The sequence below is a fragment of the Trachinotus anak genome, unplaced genomic scaffold (assembly GCF_046630095.1).
Source record: "Trachinotus anak isolate AG129_WGS33_773 ecotype Australia unplaced genomic scaffold, CSIRO_AGI_Tana_v1 ptg000028l, whole genome shotgun sequence".
Taxonomy (NCBI): domain Eukaryota; kingdom Metazoa; phylum Chordata; class Actinopteri; order Carangiformes; family Carangidae; genus Trachinotus; species Trachinotus anak.
Window position 1 is genome coordinate 7,371,634 of NW_027273879.1, and position 18,464 is coordinate 7,390,097.

The following is an 18,464-nucleotide window of genomic DNA, read 5'->3' on the forward strand; positions in this document are numbered from 1 at the left end:
TTGATCATCCTAGATTGAAGCTGACAGTGATACAGAATGTAGGATGATAATCAAAGTCATGTTTATGTGAGCCTGCACAAAAACAAGCAAATAGCATCCTTACAGATAGTGTTTGCCAATATTCACTCACAGCTATCTAACAATGGCAGGATGGGGGCACAGTGTGTCTTCGTGGCTGTGTGGGATGTGTGTATGCACTATAGCTATCAACAAAATAAAACATAAGATACAACAGAAAAGGGAGGTAGATTTAAAGGCTGTTCAACCACCATGATTCATTGTTCACTATTTGATCACGTTCTGTAAAAAAGAATTACATACTGTATGATATATCCAACACCCTGAAACGCAGCATCATTTAGACTGAGAGTCTACAGCGATGCCTGGAACTTGTGGGCGTATGACACTCGCAAGCCAAAATCACTCTGACTCACACATCACAAGTGTTCACACAATGCCAATACTAATGGAGTTTGGACACAAAGAGTTATATTTAGGGAATGTAGCTTTGCCAGTCCTAACCTTCTGACTCATCCTCGTCCATTATTAGGCATGTCAGGTTATACTTTTAAACAGTTTGTTTTATCTCCTGAAAAGTCCTCCTCCTGAAACCTTTTTCTGTGACATTAAACCTTATATTATCTTAAGATGTGTCATTTAAGTTGTGTAAAAACATGCATCTGTTTCACACATCTGTCTGAGCAAAGTGGTCCAGACATCATTTTTTCAAACAGCTTCCTTCAGATCAACCTGGATTTGCAAGCGCTTCCATCCCAATGGGAAGATGTTGTCTGTCTAACGCATGAAAGAAGAAACTTAAGTGGTAGGCTGCTTTAAATATTAAGAAAGATTGGCTTGACTGTAAAATGCCTCAGCTTGCCATGAAAAGCAAATTTAGCTGCCTGAGAGGAGATCTAAATCCAACAGATATGGCAGATATATTAGAGATGTCCTGAGCCGTTCTTAAGGACGCACAAAACAAAAACAATAATTCACACATATATAGAGATGAACCTCTGCTGAAATAATTTATCTATAAATTCATTAAAATGATGATTTCTGACAACTAATTAATCGTACTAGTAATTTATCAAGTAAAACATCACTTTTGAAGACCTCACTTTGGGCTTGGTGGTGACACATTTCAGTCAATCAAGAAAATAATTAATTAAGCAATACATTTGACAGATGAGTTCAAAAACTAAAATCATTACTGGAATTCCCTGAATAAAGGTAAATCGTGATATTAAGACTAAGACATGCACAGCAATTGTGGACGTTTGCTATGTGAGTTGTAGTGGGTACTGTGGTGAAGGCATGATACTATAAAATAGTACAAACTAGGGTAACAGCAAGGCACACAGACACTCAATGCAACATGTACATGTAGGGTTCAGCATGAGGGAAATTGAAGAAGCAGGTTGTGTAGTTGAAGTGTGTTTAGTTAATATGTTAGTGTGTTGGGAATGTGTTTAGTGTGTGGCAGCAGTGGCTGAGGGAGTCTGGATGTCCACAGACAAGGCACTACCTTGTATAAAAGTCCATGTTATCCATGGGCTGTGTGCTGAGCTCTTTTATGTGTGTGTTTACACACAAAGTATACTGAGAACCTGCCTCGCACAGCATGTCACCTCACAATCAAAGGACTGCTAGCACGCAGGGGGTGGGTCTGTAAAAGTTGGAGAGGGCGGACAGATGCACCAGTTTTGATGAAGACTCAGGTTGAAAATGTCAGTTCTTGCTGTTGTGCTTCACTGCTTTCTTTGATGAGTTGTCCACAGACCTTCAAGAACGTCTTAGTGTTTATATCCCTTTTTTTTTTTGCTTTTCATCAAGGTTTGAACCCAGTTCTCTCAACTTCTCTCCCTTCCTGTCTTTCAGTTTTGCTCTCATCACATAACTTTCCGACTATCTGTCACAGAAGTTCAGGTTGCCTAGCAACAGGGTCGTGCTTTTCACAGCAGGTTTCCCCAATGACAGTCGCTAGGCGGGAGCCTGGCAACAAAGACATCAGGTGTTACTTCCTACTGCTTGTCTGCGGACACTTCCATCGACCTCCAACGGCTGCTGTGTGTGTGTGTGTGTGTGTGTGTGTGTACAGTGTGTGTGTACAGTGTGTGTGTTCACTTCTGCCCCAGTGAGCAGCAGCGGCTGTGCTGACGTTACCCATGCCCCTTTCCCATCTCTAATTATGGTGTGTGTGTGTGTGTGTGCGTGTGTGTGTATGTATGTGTGTGTTTGTGTGTTGATTTCTGCTTGAGTGATCGGTCACCGAGTGCAGCTCACAGCGGAAGCTTTGCTCACGCCAGCCTGTCAGCCACAAAGACACACTTCTGGGTGGCTGGTCTGGTCAGGCTGGGAAATGACACACACACACACACACACACACACACACACACACCCCATTCCTCATAAATTACAGCATTCAGCTGAGATGAACCTTGTAAGAGAGATAAAGGCAGTGAAAGAGTAAATGATCTAATAATTCCCCTTCATTTGTTTTTTTTTTTTTCCTGTCCATAAACGCCTGATTTTTAATGTGTCCAGTTTCAGTGTCAGAAGTTTTCTCATTTTCTGTATTTTCCCCTCTATCTCACCCCCTCTACGTCACTGTCGCTCTCCTCTCCCTCTCCTCTCCCTGTATGAAGCTCCGTCTGTTGACACTGGCATTGTGTGTGTTGCTGCTGGCAGCAACAAAGTGAGAATAGCCGACTGCAGCACACCTCTCAGCCAGGCCACTGCAGGTGCACATATGCTCCCGGACAACAAAGACGTCATGCTTCCTCACCTAAAAGTGAGCTGTTTTAAGACCTGTCACTGGCTTACATCAGAGTGCAATTCACATGTCTGTGGCTAAAACAATGTTGTAGGTACGTTGTTGTCATGTATTTAGTGAGCTGAAATGGCGGGGGCTTCAGACAGACACACCAGAGCGTTTAACAAGAACACACTCTTGAGTCATTTGGTCTCTCTTTTTGTTTTCGTGCATCAATACGTAGCAATTTTTTACTCTGTGCCACTTTTCAAGGTGATCAATCAAATCGAATGATCCCTCTGAGCTGAGGTCAAGAAGAATTAAAGAATTAAGATTAAAATTAGCAAACGTTAATAAATAAAAATAAAAATAAATACTCTAAATAAAAAATGCACACATACCACTCCTCTAAATTATACATCAAAATTGATTTACATTCTTCTTGCTGGCGTTCTCACTACTACTGGCAGTTGTTTTTGATAAATGAGCTGGTGTGTATCATGTTGTAGGTTACATGTGTTGAAATTGTTGAATGGGGGTGCAGACTGAAAGGTGTTTGAATTTACTTATTTATCCCTTTTAGGCTAAACAGGTTCCCCCACTGTGTGATGGTCCAAATTAATTAATGGGGATTTTCATTCACAGACACAGAAACTAATAATTGGTTGATATGCTGAGTCAGCAGCTCCTCCACGAAAATGGCCACTCAAACAGTTCATTCAGGAAATCAGAAGGTCATGACATCATTTCCACCACTGCCAGTCCAGGAAGCAGGAATACAGGTTTCCAGTTTCCGCTCTGGTTGTGATCATGTTTTACTTTTCCTCCAAAAAGCCATTTTTATATAAAAAGAAGCCTGTGTGTGTGTGTGTGTGTGTGTGTGTGTGTGTGTGTGTGTGTGTGTGTGTGTGTGTGTGTGAGAGAGAGAGAGAGAGAGACGTAAGCTGCTGTATCCAAGCACTAATGTTTTTAGGTTTGTGCCAGTCATTGAGTTGGTAACATTTCTTTATATTCTTGGGTTTTATTGAGATGAAGCAAACTGGTTTCAGACTGTTTTTCATATTAGTCCATGTATTATGTTACACCCTCCACCCTCCCTTTTTTACTTTTAACTTTATTATTCAAATGTGGGGGTGATAAACAACACAAAATTAACAACAGCAACAACACTATTACATAGAATAATACAAAACTCTCTGCCAGACAGTAAATCCTTCAAAAAATGTGGCACTTTGCAGATTTCTTCTTCTTTTAATTTAGGCTGTCTGACTTTAGCCAGGACAACAGATGATGCCTGGTTTGACACTGAAAATGTTTTTCATAAACAAGGCAAAATGAGTATTATTCCATACAGAATACAAAGGTATGTAGACAGAAAGAACATACTAATTTAATTTGGAAGCAGACACAAAGAAATAGTGGTAATAAAAGTACAATTAATAAATAACTGTGGTCTGGAGAACTATATTAGTATCTGATAGCCAACTTGAATGTCTGAATCCAAATATAGTTGAGCTAGAATCTGTTTTTTTGGGGAGTAGAATAAACTTGAGTGCTGTAGCTGCTGCTGAGATGGAAAGGTCAAGAGAGCGAGCTAAAACCACTTCATAGCCCACAGTTATTGATTTCTCCCACAGCAAAGCGCACTGTTGGAAAACATCTGGGGATGCTTCTGTGTGTTTTAGCTCCACTTTGTTTTACACAATATCTGGCCTCTGTACCCCTCGGACCAAACACAAGCAATTCTGCAGTACTCTGCTCTGGTTAAAGCTGATCAAAGACACACACTGTGCAGACGAGAGGACACACACACACACACACACACACACACAAAATAAAGGTTTAAAAACACGACGTGTGAGCCGACAGACAACTAAAGAATACGAGACACATCAAAGGAGATACTTGAACATAGGATCTGCTGGTGCTTGTGTTATTTACGTTTGTGGGAGAGTGCGTTTGAGTGCGTATGCAGTTATCTTAACGTGAGTGTCTTCCCTACGTCATCAAGGCCAGCTGAGCTGCAGCTTGCTTTTGTCTGGCTCAAACAATGGACAGTGCTGGTGTGAGTCACCACACACACACAAATCCATTCATCCATCAATGTGAGCAGAGAAAACAGGCCAACCTCAAGTCATGATATGGTGCCATGAAGAATGCATTGTTATATTTGGTCCCTACAGCTAAAGATTATTGATTGATTGATTAATCTGCTGGTGATTTCCTTGATGAAGTGATCCATTGTCTATGAAATGTGAGCAAATATCTGGTTCTTTGATAAAAGTCAAATGTACAACCATGTGGGCATAAAACAATTCAGGGTAGATGTTAACTATAAATTCCCTAGTGGGGCAGCAGCTAAAGATTATTTTTCATTAACGATTAATTTATTGATCGTTTAGCCAATAACACATTTAAAAAACTGTCTTTCATAACTTCACAGAGCCAAACACAATGTTGTTATTTGTCTTGTCTTTGTTTTTAACCAAAAAACCAATTACTCGAAAATATTTCGCTTGCTCTCCCAAGATGCATTTTGGCAAGAAACATCCAATTACCAAGTGAAAAAAACACTGTTGTGCATCCCTCGCAACCAGCTGAAGCTAAAGATTACAGTGTTGAAAAAAGAGATAATACAGTCTGCATCTTAAGTCAATTCACTTGTGTTTTCTGGCACAGTTCTGGATGAATTCAGCAACTATCCCCATGTTTTGTTCACAAATTTGATGAAAGAAGAACGAAGAAGCATTTTGAATCTGCCTCCATAGCGACAATGGTTCAGGCTCATGGGTACTGTAGCATATTCAGCTGTCTACCATATCAAACCGATGGACAAAAAAATGATTTCTCAGACAGAAAGTGGAAAACTGGTAACAGTAATACAAATCTACATGATTGTTACATTAGTCAGGAAAGTCTTGTGTTATGTTAAGTACAGATAAGAGTTTTGTTTAAACAAAATTAGGGAATACAGAAAGGAAACAAAAAAGCAGCTAATCCTCCTCTTCACAAGGCTACAGTCCGAAGCCCAAAGATATTAATTTACTGTTACATATGATAAATTAAAGCCTTAAGACAAGCAGTGAACCGATAAATATTTGGCCTTTGTACTCAAATTATTTTGCATTTTTGCATTGTAATTTTCTTCCAATTGATGAATCCATTCATCATTTCAGTTCTGGTACATATGTTTAACCTTTGCAAAGATACTGATTTGAAACATACCAATAAAGACAGCCTATATGAATCCACATAGCCTACAGGTCTGTCTTTCACTCAGTTTATAAATCTGGTCTTCCATTCTCATAATGTGCCACTGTGTTTGCAGAATAAAAACACCATGTTTTTGTAATGTGATCTGATTCTAAATTAGAGACTCAGCTACTGCATCTTACTAGTGTGGGCTCAAACAGCATAGCCAGCCAACAAGATATTATCCCTGAGGGCCAACATGCCTGTTCAACTGTCTGTTTTCACAGCACAGAGATAAATTAACCGTGATGCTAATTGTCAGCCAGGGCCGGCTCCGTCTTTCTTCCACCATTTGCATCTATTTCTCAATAGCCCCCCCCCAACCGATATTGTCCCAAGGTTGAGTCATCTCTATATATGTGTATACACACTTTTTTCTCACTTCATCTCCTCCTACATTTATTTCACTTCGTCTGTCACCATTTCTTCCCACTTACTTCTGTCTGTCCTCACGCTGCCTTTGCTGCATGAGTTGGTCTTTTACTGTGTAATATCTTCCCCATTGTCCCAGTTTGTATTGTGTTAAAAAGAGAAGCTCACACGTGTTGTGACTCTAAACGAAACAAAACCATCGTCATAAATCCATCCCTGTCAAGGACACACAACAGAGAGTAAGAAAACAAAGCTTCTCATGGTGTTGATGGGAAATTCCAATTGTTTAACTCTGTCAAATGCATTTGAATATTCAGACACGAGGGATTGTGTTGATTGATGTGGACGAGTGCTGAAGGACGTCCTATAGGTTCTAGGGACGCGGGTCCTCAGTGGGGAGGCAACCCCGGCACTAAGAGCTCCTGTTGGGATCCCCACAGTTGCGGAGCCCCAGGCATGTGTCAAGGCTAACCAAAGGCAAATCAGTGGCCAAGGACGTGCCGCAGCACTCGCACACAAATGCACTCAGGGTCCTGTTAAAATTCTGAAGTGTGGTTTGTATAATGTGTGACGATGTAAAGGCGAAGACATGTAAATGAGGAGCTCCAGTGTGCACATGTATGAATTGGTAGTATAATGACCTACTGTGGTGCCGCGATTAGTTACGCAGTCTGTCCGGTAATGGCAGAGGAAACTGTGCGCGCCATTGTGTTTCTTTTGTGGTGATATATCTTCATTATACCACATTTGACTCAGTTGGGAGTCAAATGTGGTATAATGTGCTGTGCTGATAAGTGAGCAGACAGAAAACACACCAGTTTGTTCCGTCACATCTTTTTTTTTTTTTTTTTTTTTCCTGTTAGTTTATTTTTCAATTGCTTAGAAAAACAAAACAAACAAGAGCTCACAGATGACCCACTATTCCCAATCTACAGCTTGTCTGTGCGCCAACTGGAGCCTCGTATTTTCCAATATTCATGAGAATATGCAAATGAAGGTGCGTCTCATTCAATCGTCGAGTGAGTCATGTGACCCGAGCAATGGGGTCTAAGGGCACGCGGGGTGGGGAGGCTCCAGCGCCACAGACAAGGGGGGCGTTCCCCACCTGCACCCATCTGCTGTGACAGCGAGCCACTCTTTGCATAATGGAAACTGACCGATGGGGTTTTTTTTTTTCTTTTCACAAACTAAAACACGGTAATACCACACTTACACACTTGCCAGCAAGCTAGGTATCACAACAGTTTCAGATGTCTGTAAAACCCACCAGAATGGAGAAATTATATATATAAATGAGCTAAATATAATTTAAATAGAAACCTAGAAATAAAATAAGTACAACAAAGGACAACAAAAACAAATCACTTTTTAAGCAGACGCACACTTACAGATAATTAGGCTGCACCTCCAAAAACATTTGTGAGCTTTAAATCACGCTTCTCATCTAACTAATCTTCTGGGGTGTGTTTCTACCACACACGATCGTAATTCTTGATGCAAGACAGAGAAAATAATATAAAAACACTTATAACTGCCCACAGAGATTCAATGGGAAACTAAGTATGTGTATGCATATGCATATGTGCGTGTGTGTATGTGTGTGTTTGTGTGTGTGACTACTCCCAAGCAATGAGTTAGTTCCTGATAGAAATGCATGGGAAAGGCCAACTTCTAGCCGTGGTCTTCCAATGTGTAACATCTCTGTCGCAATGTTCCCCTCTATTTCAATGTTTTAAAATACTTGTAAATATACTGTATGAGGATTATATATAGAGCCCATTTACAAATGGTACGTGATTGGCTTGGTACGTCAATATCATAGTACACACGTTAGCTGGAATAAGGGTCACATATGAGAAGCTAATGAGGTCATACGAGATAAGATTTTCTGCTTTTCATCATTGTCATCTTCAAATACACAGGTTAATAGTTGTCATTTTTCTCAAAAACAAAGCAAGATCAAATACAGTCGATATTAAACACTTGCAAAATGTCCACTGCAAAGAATGGCTTGAATAAGAGAAGAATTTAAAGAAGCATTCCACTTCTATTTCTCTGTGTGCCATGCTCATTTTTTTTTTTTTTTTTTACGTCACTTACATCACTTTTTTTTATCTTCAAATGTGTTTTTTCTTGAGCAACAGATCAAAGTGAATAAGTCCCACTGTTTAGTCCTCAGCATGCTCCCTGCTGCCACAGGCCCTGCAGACCCCAAAACAAGAGAGCTCCTATAAAAATGGATAATTGACAAGGCCACTAGTCCATTAAAACATCCTAAAATCCCTCACTAGGCTCAACTCATTTCTCTCACTACTGAGATTTTTTTATATTTTAATACCACAAGCACTGATTCAAATTCAAACTTTTGCTTATTTTGAATTTGTTTTTTTTAAAGCAAATTGCCTCAAAACAGTGCAAAACATATCAAACCTGTGCAATAAGGCCTACCACTACAACATCTCATACATACATTTCATCATAAAAACAAGACTTCAAAATGAAATGACAATAATAAAAACAATAAATGATTAAAAAAATAAGATAATAATAATAATAATAATAATAATAATAATAATAATAACATCAATGATGGTGTTAACAAAGCATGGACATGCACGGCTTAACAGAGGAGAAGAGACATTCCCCTGTAGGACAAAAACAAAAGAGTGATCAGACAGCAGTGTCTGTGTTAATGCTTTTTTTTTAAATTTATTTTATTTATTATTCCTGACCCCCCCACCACAACACTTCTGCTGCCTCTCTTGGTAACACCGGCCTGCGCTCGGGGAGCAGGGAGCTGGGGTGCCAGAGGGGTGTGTTGGGAGTGTGTCGTCTCACAAGGGCTCAAGTAGCCATCTGCCACCCTACTCTAGCCAGCCTGATCCTTATCCTCAGCCCAGGCCAGCCCAGCAGGCCCGCTGTCTCATCCCCACAAAAAGGCTTCCTGCTGGGGGGGTGTAGTGGAGGGGGAGTTGGGGAGACAAAGGCAGGGAGGAGCTGTGGGAGCTGGGGAGCTCCACAACGAGACCCTTTGACCTGGTCCCCTGGCCCGGCGGGGCAGACGGCCCAGACAGACAGCACCGTGTCTACTCCCTGCCGCCGCCGCTGCCGCCGCCGCCGCCTCCTCCTCCTCCTCCTCCCTTTTATCAACCACACAGACCCCAGGGGCTGACGGAGAGACAGAGGTTGGGGGAAGGAGAAAGAGACAGAGGGAAGGGGAGGGTGGCGGGGCAAATGAACACAATGAAGAGACTGACACGCACTACCCTGATCACACCCCCTCCCTCCCCCCTCCATTCATCTTTGGGTACAGATCTCTCTATTCCCCATGGACAGGCTGCTGCCCTCTCCTCCTTTCCCCTGTGTGACCCCCCCCCACCCCCCCTCCTCCCTCCTGTCTGTTCCCTCCTTCACCCCTCCCCCTGCCACATCCAGGCGAGCTCCCACACTCTGTGTGGCCAAGCACGCCCCTGCTGGCCATCTATTCGCTAGTGTTTTCTCAAATCTGTCTGGATAGGCTTGTTATTGTTTGACCGCCACATGTAGTGTTGGCTGGATGGCTGAGGGCTGAGGGCTACCTGTCTGGTGGCCGCTGTGTGGTTTGTTTGTGGCAGTGGTCACATACGTTGGACAAATATCGAACTGTACAGTTACGCTCAATAACCACGTGAAGCGTATATCTAGAGAGAGTGATGTTGTTTGTTGGTAAAACTAGAAGAACAGACTGTTGCGCAACTGGAAAATGTCTCTTCTCCTCTCCTCTTGGGGGGGGGCTGGCACCTAGGCAGTGGTGGTGAGCTTTTGGATGGTACGGTTGTAGTATTGGGTGGTGAGAGCCTCCAGGGGGCTCCAGCGGTGTGCATGCAGCTCAATGACCTCCATGAGGAGAGAGCGGGTCAGCTGAGACTCGGCCGGACAAAGCATCTTGTCCCTGACGGCTGCTAGGAGCTCTGTCATCATCTCTGGCAGCTGCTCTTCCAGGAGACGCCCAGCGCTCTGCAACTGGTGGAGGGAGAAGGGATAGAGGGAGTCAGTGAGGAGGCAGGAGGGCAGAGAAAGTGTGTGGGTCCCTTACTGAGAGCAAGACACAACGTCTGGCACCTTGTTACTGTGGATACAGTTGGACAGCAGAGGTTCACACACCCTCTGGTTATAGAGCTGTTTGTGTGTGAAGGCCTGCTGGTAAATAATCAAGGTTGCAAAGGTTGGAGTTGTGTTTGTGAGCATCTGGGAAATGTTTGCGGACCAGACCTCACGTGCCTTTGCTCTTTCTGTTCTTTTACAATGCATTCTGTTTTTATACAGTGGCTACAGTTTGATTTCATCTATAATTCTATCCAAATTCACTTGAATTACTTTATTATTCAGGACCCTGAGGAGAGTGGCAGAGTGAGCACATTTTGGTTGGTCTGCACATTGGGACAGATCTTTAAAGGTCTGTTTGAGGATTAAGACTTGTTTTTAGGTGTGTGTGTGTGTGTTATGAGTTGCGGTGCATACCTCCATGGAGCAGCAGAGGACTGCATCTTCCTTAACGTCTGTGGACTCTAACAGCTGCAGGGGACAAGAACAGACACTATGTGAATATACAGCAAAGAGCTGCACAGAATAAAATAAACTAAGACGCATTCAAATGCGGTATCAACAGCAAGTCCAGCATAGCGACCAAAATCTAACAAGGCTAGCAGATGTATAAATATATGTATATTTGGGTACAGGCCACACGGGGAGTTTAAGCAAATACGAGTGTTTGCGTGTGTTAATCAGTTCACAAGAGAAGGGAAAAAAAAGAAAAAGACCTAATCCCGATTGTAAATATTTTCTACATTAACATTTTAAATCTTGGAAGACAACAGACCATGCTTTCATCCTGCCAAGCTGGCTGATCATCACACATCAAGGCTTGCTGTATGCACACTGTAAATCCACACACACACACACACACACACACACACACACACGGATGCACACACATACATATGTACACACACAGTGTAGCCAAAAACAAACAGTAGAGCTGGTAAACATGTTAGCTGGCTTTTCCCCCCCGTGCTGGCCCCATGCACAGATGGGCATACAAACTGCCACTTTTTAACAATGTAGGGAGGGAAGGCAGCAAAGGGATGGAGTCAGAGCCTGCTATGGTAAACTATGGGCATTTGCTGCCAGATTACAGATTAAACAGTCCCTTTTTCAAATGCGAGGCCATTTTACTTCTTACGAGTCTGTTTCCAGAGTGGCACTTTAATTAACCTGAAGGAGGGAAGGAAGTAACAGGGAGGAAGGGGGGAGGTTGTTTTTCTGGAGTGATGCCTAATTAAGCCTTGGAAGTGTAGACCTGCTGCACAATGAGCAAAATAAGGTTTAAATAACGTGAGTGAGATCATGGAGTGAATACACAGAAAACCAGTGAGTTCACGAGCAGGATCTGTGATCATAGTGTGACTTAAATCGTCCATTTTTTTTTTTTTTTTTATACCATTGCATCAAATGACAATAATGTGAAGACAGTGTGAAAGGAGTCACTCGTAGTGATGACCCTACTCTACATTATCACCTGAACCTGCAGCTCCCCTCGCCGTTCGCATACAAGCCAGCTGACGTCTGTGTTCAATTTCAACATCTGTAGTACAACTCCATACGCAGACTGAAGTATGCTTAAATGCATGCTTTAAGAAAGAGCTCTAAGAATGACACTGTCATGGAAACAATGTCTGAATCTTACAGAAATCACCACCATCTGAAGCTGGGGTCCTGTGAGCTTAATGGCATTCCACCCATCATTCAGGCCCAGCGGTTGTGCAGACGTCAGCTCCTCAGTATGCTTAGACGGTTGTGTGACAGTGTGGCTGTTTGATGTGGGAACACAAGTCGTGTCATTTCCAGAGTAGGAGAGAAGTGTGACAAGCAGTATTACCTCATAATGAGTTCTCTGGGGAGCTGAGGCTGAACCTTTTCTCAATACGATTTTAAAATGGTCTTATCTATACTTATTGTATCTATTATCAGTTCTCCTATCCACTGCAACAGCTTTTACTTTTTCTCTGACTGTTCTCGGTATGCGGTAGCTCTCCTATTGTTCCTACTCCATAATATAAGTAGAAAAGGAACATTAGCAGAAGAAGCGGTTTCTGTGAGACTGCTGAACACACAGTCGCTCTACTGAAGCTGAAAACAGTCTGCCAGATCTCTGGTTAGTTACATCATCAAAAAACAAAGCTCACTGCACTGGGGAACCTTGGAATTCTGTGTCATTTCCATTTACGCTATTTTCATTCTGAAGACATTTGACTGGAATAAAAAGCAACAAAAACTAGGACAGCAGTGATCCTCTTGTAGCACTGATAGGAAGAAACGCACCCAACATGACAACAGTACCTCGAGTGTCTCAGTGAAGTCAACTGGAAAAACATCCTTGTTCAATTAAACTTTCTACTGAGGCTTTATCTGCCTTCAGTTTGGCTTCATTACTCTAACGCATCTCTGTTTGTGTATGGTGAAACCTGTCATCAGACTGCTGACTAAAAAAAGAGGGTAAGAGAAAAACATGTTTCATCAAGAATATTTATTATTTCATTTCTTCAACTTTAACTGGGTTTCACATTGTTGCGTAGCAACAGCAAGTCTAACGTCAGGACCAGCACTTAGTTACATTACATAAGATTACTCTATTTGTGTTGCATCAGTACTGAATTTTTGTAACTGCTTAACAAAAAGGCCTACAAATAAAACAAAAAGTACACTATAACACACCTAAAGCTGATTGGTGCTCAGAATATAAGGTACAGATTTCTGAATCAGACATACATGTACATAATGATTATCTTCATAAATATTCTTCTTCATTGAGTCTGGATGGTGAGGGCCCATGCTGTCTTTCAAAAATGGAGAGCAAGGCACAATATAAATAGCTTCTGATGTCACCACCAAACAGTGTAAGTGCATGCTTTCTGCAGTGTGCAACTGCAAACCAATATCCTGATGAAGTTCTCTGAGTGCCACGTGCAGGTCATTTTCTTCAATAAAAGATGGTTTTATGTTATAGATAATTATTAAGTGCCCTCGAACCCACCCCCTAATTTTCCAGAACTATTAGGACTGTTTGTCCTTAAGAAAGACATGTTTGTTAGTTCCTTTTCTAAGATATTTTAACAATATATATATATTTTTTTTCTCAATATGTCTGTGCAGGTTAGCACAGACTGTTTCATGTCTTTTTATATTGTGGTCTGCATAAAAACGAACTTCTGATAGAAGCCAGAGTTGGTGTATTTCAACTGATTCATGCACATGTTGTTTGGCTCAATCACTGTTCTAAATATATGCTCTCACCACAAAGTTTCTTAACAACCTATGTAACCACAGCAACATGCTGAAGCAGAAGCAAGCTCAATAAACAAGTAGAAGAAATGAACTTTTGCTTCATAAATTTTGTTTAGTGACACCCCCAACAAAAAAAAGGCAATTTGATTTGCAGAAATATCTTACTTAAAGATTCTCTTATCAAAATCTTTATATAAATAATGATCTAATGCCTCTGTGTAATGTGAAGGGAGTTGCTTGTAGATATGAACCTACACAGAATAATACCTACTGAGTATTTCTGCATCTTTCAGCTCATTGTTTTGGTTCAGGTTCACCACTCTTGTCAGCATAATTTATCGACAGAGAAGGCTGCTGGGTGAAACAACATTAATAAATCCACTGTAGACTACCTGCCCAGCACCAAACAGGTGGCAAAGTTAGCAACTAGCCGGTGAACATATAGAGCATGTAATTAAAGAGCCAGATATTTTCAGGAGATGGTAGAGACCAAGACCAGGGCTAAACAACAGAGAATATTGGACTTACGGTCGCTAGGTGGCCAGAAACTCGAATCCAAATGAATGTTACTGTTGCACTGTCTGCTAGATGTCTAAATAGGCAACATCTTGTTGGAAATGAATAATAACAAAAATATTAAAACACAAGATCAAATTAAAAAGAAATCAACAAATTTCAGGCTCCTGATCATGAGGTGTAGGGGAAAGTAATAAACATTTTATGGCTGCTTTCAATGCAGAATTAGTCAAGGACATATCATTTACTACATTTACATGTGGATGGTGGCGTTTTAAAAAAAAAAAAAAAAAAAAAAAAAAAAAAAAAAAACCCATTGTGTTGTGTGAGAGACATTGACCATCAGAGGACTAGGAACATAACAGTCCGTCAGTCATGAATGGATGAGATCACTGCTCATTAACTTGCTCTGTCTATACATACTGCTGTCATGTACACTCAAACACACACTCTCACACACCTCAGTTGTTACCTAACACTACATCTACAGAAGACAGCTGCTGCAAAATGTCTACACGCAAACATTACGGCACATGGCTTGTAGCTGGAGTCAGACATGTTACAACAGGATTGTCTAAACAGCAGACGGATAAAAATTAGGAACAATGGCTCAAGGAAATAGATTATTGAACGAGCACATGGGCCTGCAACCACACACACACGCACGCATGCACTTGCACACACATGCACACACACGCGCACACATAAATAATTCTACAAATATTTTCACATTGTGCACAGGTATGTACTGACCTCTGTTAAACAAGACACTGCTGATGCTGGAATATGGAGGTGTATTTGCTTGTATTTCTGACTGGTTACTCCACACCCTCGGTCACGTCGCAGAGCCTTTTAACAAGCTGTGATAATGCCCTAGGCATACGCTCAGACAGGGTGTGGATGGCATTAGTTGTGTGTGATTGTGCTTGGTAGCGAGACGCAGGGTGTGTGTTGAGTGTCGGGCCAGCAGAGGTGTGGACGTGGGCTGTAAAACTACCTGCCACGTGCCTCAACCCTGTCATTATTTCTTCTCTGATGCTCTAAACTACATATTAAAAATAATTTTCACTCCCAGATTCTGCCACCTCCCTCTCCCTTTCCTCGCCTCTTCTACCTGTCAGGCCATGAGTAAACTTCCTGCGCACCAACTGTCGCCCTGACTACAGTCCCCTTTCATGCTTCTGCTTTCAATATTCCATCTGTCATTAACCACTTCTGTATTGTGGTATGTCTGCTGCAGCTACCTCGTACGGTTTCCATGGTTTGTGTAAGACAGCATGACCATCTGATGGGAACTGAACCTGGGGTCATGCATTTTCCTGGAACTGATAGTGTCCCGACTGTTTGCACCACAAACCAACCCCAATGTGGCGTCTCGAGTCTAGACTAGGTCTGGCCAAAAAACAGGAAACTGGCTTGGTGCATCCATCGATCTGAACACACAACAGCAGAGCTGGATGCTTTCCTTTTACTAGTGAACACATGGATGAGTCTGATTGATTGGTTATTGACACACTTATTGATCAAAAAGGTGCAGATTTGGATACAGACCTCTCGTAGGCATGTGTAGATGGGACACACCAGCACCCTGAATGGCTCTCCGGAGCTGCTCCTCATAGTGCCAAACACCTCGCACAAGAAGGTGATGAAACCCAACCACCTCTCCACATCCGACTGCTGGAGCTCCTCTCGACGGGAGAAATCCCTCTGTGGATGGGGTAGAAAGAAAAAAGACAGATGCAGATTTAGTTTGGAAAATACACAGAAAGACTAGCTTTTGTAAATGTATAATACAAGTTCCATGTAGGCAGTAGGTAGGTGGATATTTAAGTGTTTTATAAATTCATCAGCAGTGGAGGTAATCACCATTAACATCTGTACTATCTCTCTGATGGGGAGTTTTTGCAGGTGGCCCATGTATTAACCTTGTGGTGCTTAAAGTACTTAAAGCCAAAAAGCTGTTGAAAAACACATTAAACAAATTCACGAATTCCTTTTTTTCTACCAAAAGTAGAGGAGAATATGTTAATTTGGTTTGAAAGTGAAGGGTAGTGAACTGTGTCAGTGTTGTAAAAGTGTTGGGGTTAATATGGGTTAATGCTTAATGCGCACTTGTAAAGATGTTATACAGCAGGTTAAACTGGAGCTTTATTAACAGTCAGAGCGACTCGCTCTGCTTCGCATATTTTTCCAGAGGCTACCTCCTATTCTCACTGACTCGTACAACCATGCCGACGTCCTGCATGCACGCACACATGCACAAAACACACAGCCTTGAATGGATCCAAAAGAAAATTCACCCACACCGTCAAAAACAAACATACCACACACACTCAGAAACAACGACACACACCTCTCATACACCTCCAAGGACATTGCCGTGGTATTTGACACTTAAACAACAAGCCAGCAAAAGGGGGAGATGCACACATATAGCAAAATAATAGCACACGTTAGCAGTAGCATAGACAAGCTCAGGTAAGAAAAGAAGATGATGGAGGAACCACTAGCATTAATGGGGAAAAAAAAGCCACTCTTCTCAGCCAAGCTAAATACAGAGTATCTTTCATAGGTAGAAGTCTGGCTATGTTTAATCAAAGCAACGGCAAACCCTGATGCCTGTCGTTTAATAAGCAGAGCGGTCACACACTAATTACCCCCATATTGAGATCCAGGGGTCTGGTAGCAACATCATTAATGATGGCCTTCATGAGCCCACTTATGACATTTAAAATGTTTTAAAAGCAAAAAAGCCAAAATGTCAAAGACAAGTAGGGGGTCCATGCTGGCTGGGAAGTGGGAATTAAAGTGAGAAATAAAAGAAGGGGAGGGACCACACAGCTGTGATAAAGGGAGAATAAATAAAAATTGGTGGTGGAGGGAGGGGGGTTAAGAGGATTAAGGCAGGATTCACTACTGCTGAGTCTGGGCTAAAAATCTCAACATCTAAAGAAAGAGGTGTTTAAACGGAAAAACACAAACAGAAGGGATGACAAAAAAGAAAAGTGTGGCTGGAAAGCGCGTCTGCAGGAGAAAGAAAGAGGAGTGGGAAAAGGAGAAGACATGACGAGGCAGCAGGTGGATTAACATTTAGACTCTGAATGTCGTCTGAAGACAGCGTGCATGTCTTGTTTGCCTACTTCTAAACTGTCTGCCGCTCTGCCGAGGTTGTCTGGCTCTCAGGCTCTCAGGATGGAGTGACGGGTGAAAGGGAAGAGTGTGGTTAGAGAGAGAGCGAGAGGGAGGGAGGGAGGTAGAGATGGGAAGTGTGCAGGGAGAAGTAGCGAGGCACTGGCCCGTGTCGTTCTGGGGGAGCACGGGAATAGAGAGCTCATGAGGGACACAGAGGGGGGAGGGGGGAAGGGGAGAGCAGCAGTGAAATATATAACGGCTGAGAGGATGTTTTCATCATGGGTGCAAGACTGGAACAGTGCTGTAAAGTGAAGGAAAGGAGGGTGACGGAGGGGTGAGGGGAGAAGTCTCTCTCCTCTGGGTGTTTAGATCAGCTACTTTGCCCACTGACATTTACAACATCACACACACAGTTGGCTTCCACCTGAAAGTGCTTCTCATAAAACTAAGGTGGATTGAAACTATAAAATTACAGAGGGGATTTTGCTAAAACATGCAGTATTGACAGTTAATTGTTTGCCAAAAACATACTGTATGAAGTGCTACTGTGTTTAAATAAGCATTTTGAGAGCACCTTGTCTGCAGGTAAGAGATAACATTATTCATTCATCGAATCTAATCAATAAATTGATTTTAAAAACTGTAAAGCAGGGACATGAAATTAATGAGTTTGTTAAACTGAAACCTCAGTTGTCTGAGTACAGATGAAAATACTGAAGGAGAGATGACTGAAGCTTGAAGCAGCAGAGAGATCCCCCCCCCCTGCACTCTCACCTGCAGCATGTTAAGGAGCAGCGACCTGAACTTGGTCCCCTCCACCATGAACAGCGCCATCTTGTCACATAGCTTGGCAGCTGTGGCGGCGAAGCTCCTGTCCGACACAGCCTTGGAGTAGATTGTGCTGACCACCTGAGCCAGGGTTTCCTCCGACCGCGCCGAGCACTGCGCCTCCTCCATGAAAGAGGCCAGCTGCTGCTCCACCCCGCTGCTGTTGCTCCTCATGCTGTTCAGAAGGTCCACCAGCCGGTCCATGTGCGCCCCGGGGCCTGACGCCTCCACACGTGCCTCTTCCTGAGGCAGGAAATGAGATAGGACATTAGAGACAGGTGACTGG

The 18,464-nt window shown here is 42.4% G+C and overlaps 1 protein-coding gene across 5 annotated transcripts in view; it reads right to left on the reverse strand.

Moving 5' to 3' along the window:
- Positions 1-7,734: 7,734 nt before the first annotated feature.
- The window catches only part of ctif (CBP80/20-dependent translation initiation factor), a 52,569-nt gene continuing 41,839 nt past the window's right edge, over positions 7,735-18,464 (reverse strand). For all 5 annotated transcript variants that reach the window (XM_071465465.1, XM_071465466.1, XM_071465468.1 and 2 more), the window contains 4 exons: positions 18,125-18,421; positions 15,770-15,925; positions 10,880-10,933; positions 7,735-10,381 (listed from right to left, as the gene is read on the reverse strand). In XM_071465465.1, coding sequence (XP_071321566.1) covers positions 10,160-10,381; positions 10,880-10,933; positions 15,770-15,925; positions 18,125-18,421 — 729 coding nt within the window. In that variant the 3' untranslated portion in view covers positions 7,735-10,159. The remainder of the gene's footprint in view (positions 10,382-10,879; positions 10,934-15,769; positions 15,926-18,124; positions 18,422-18,464) is intronic.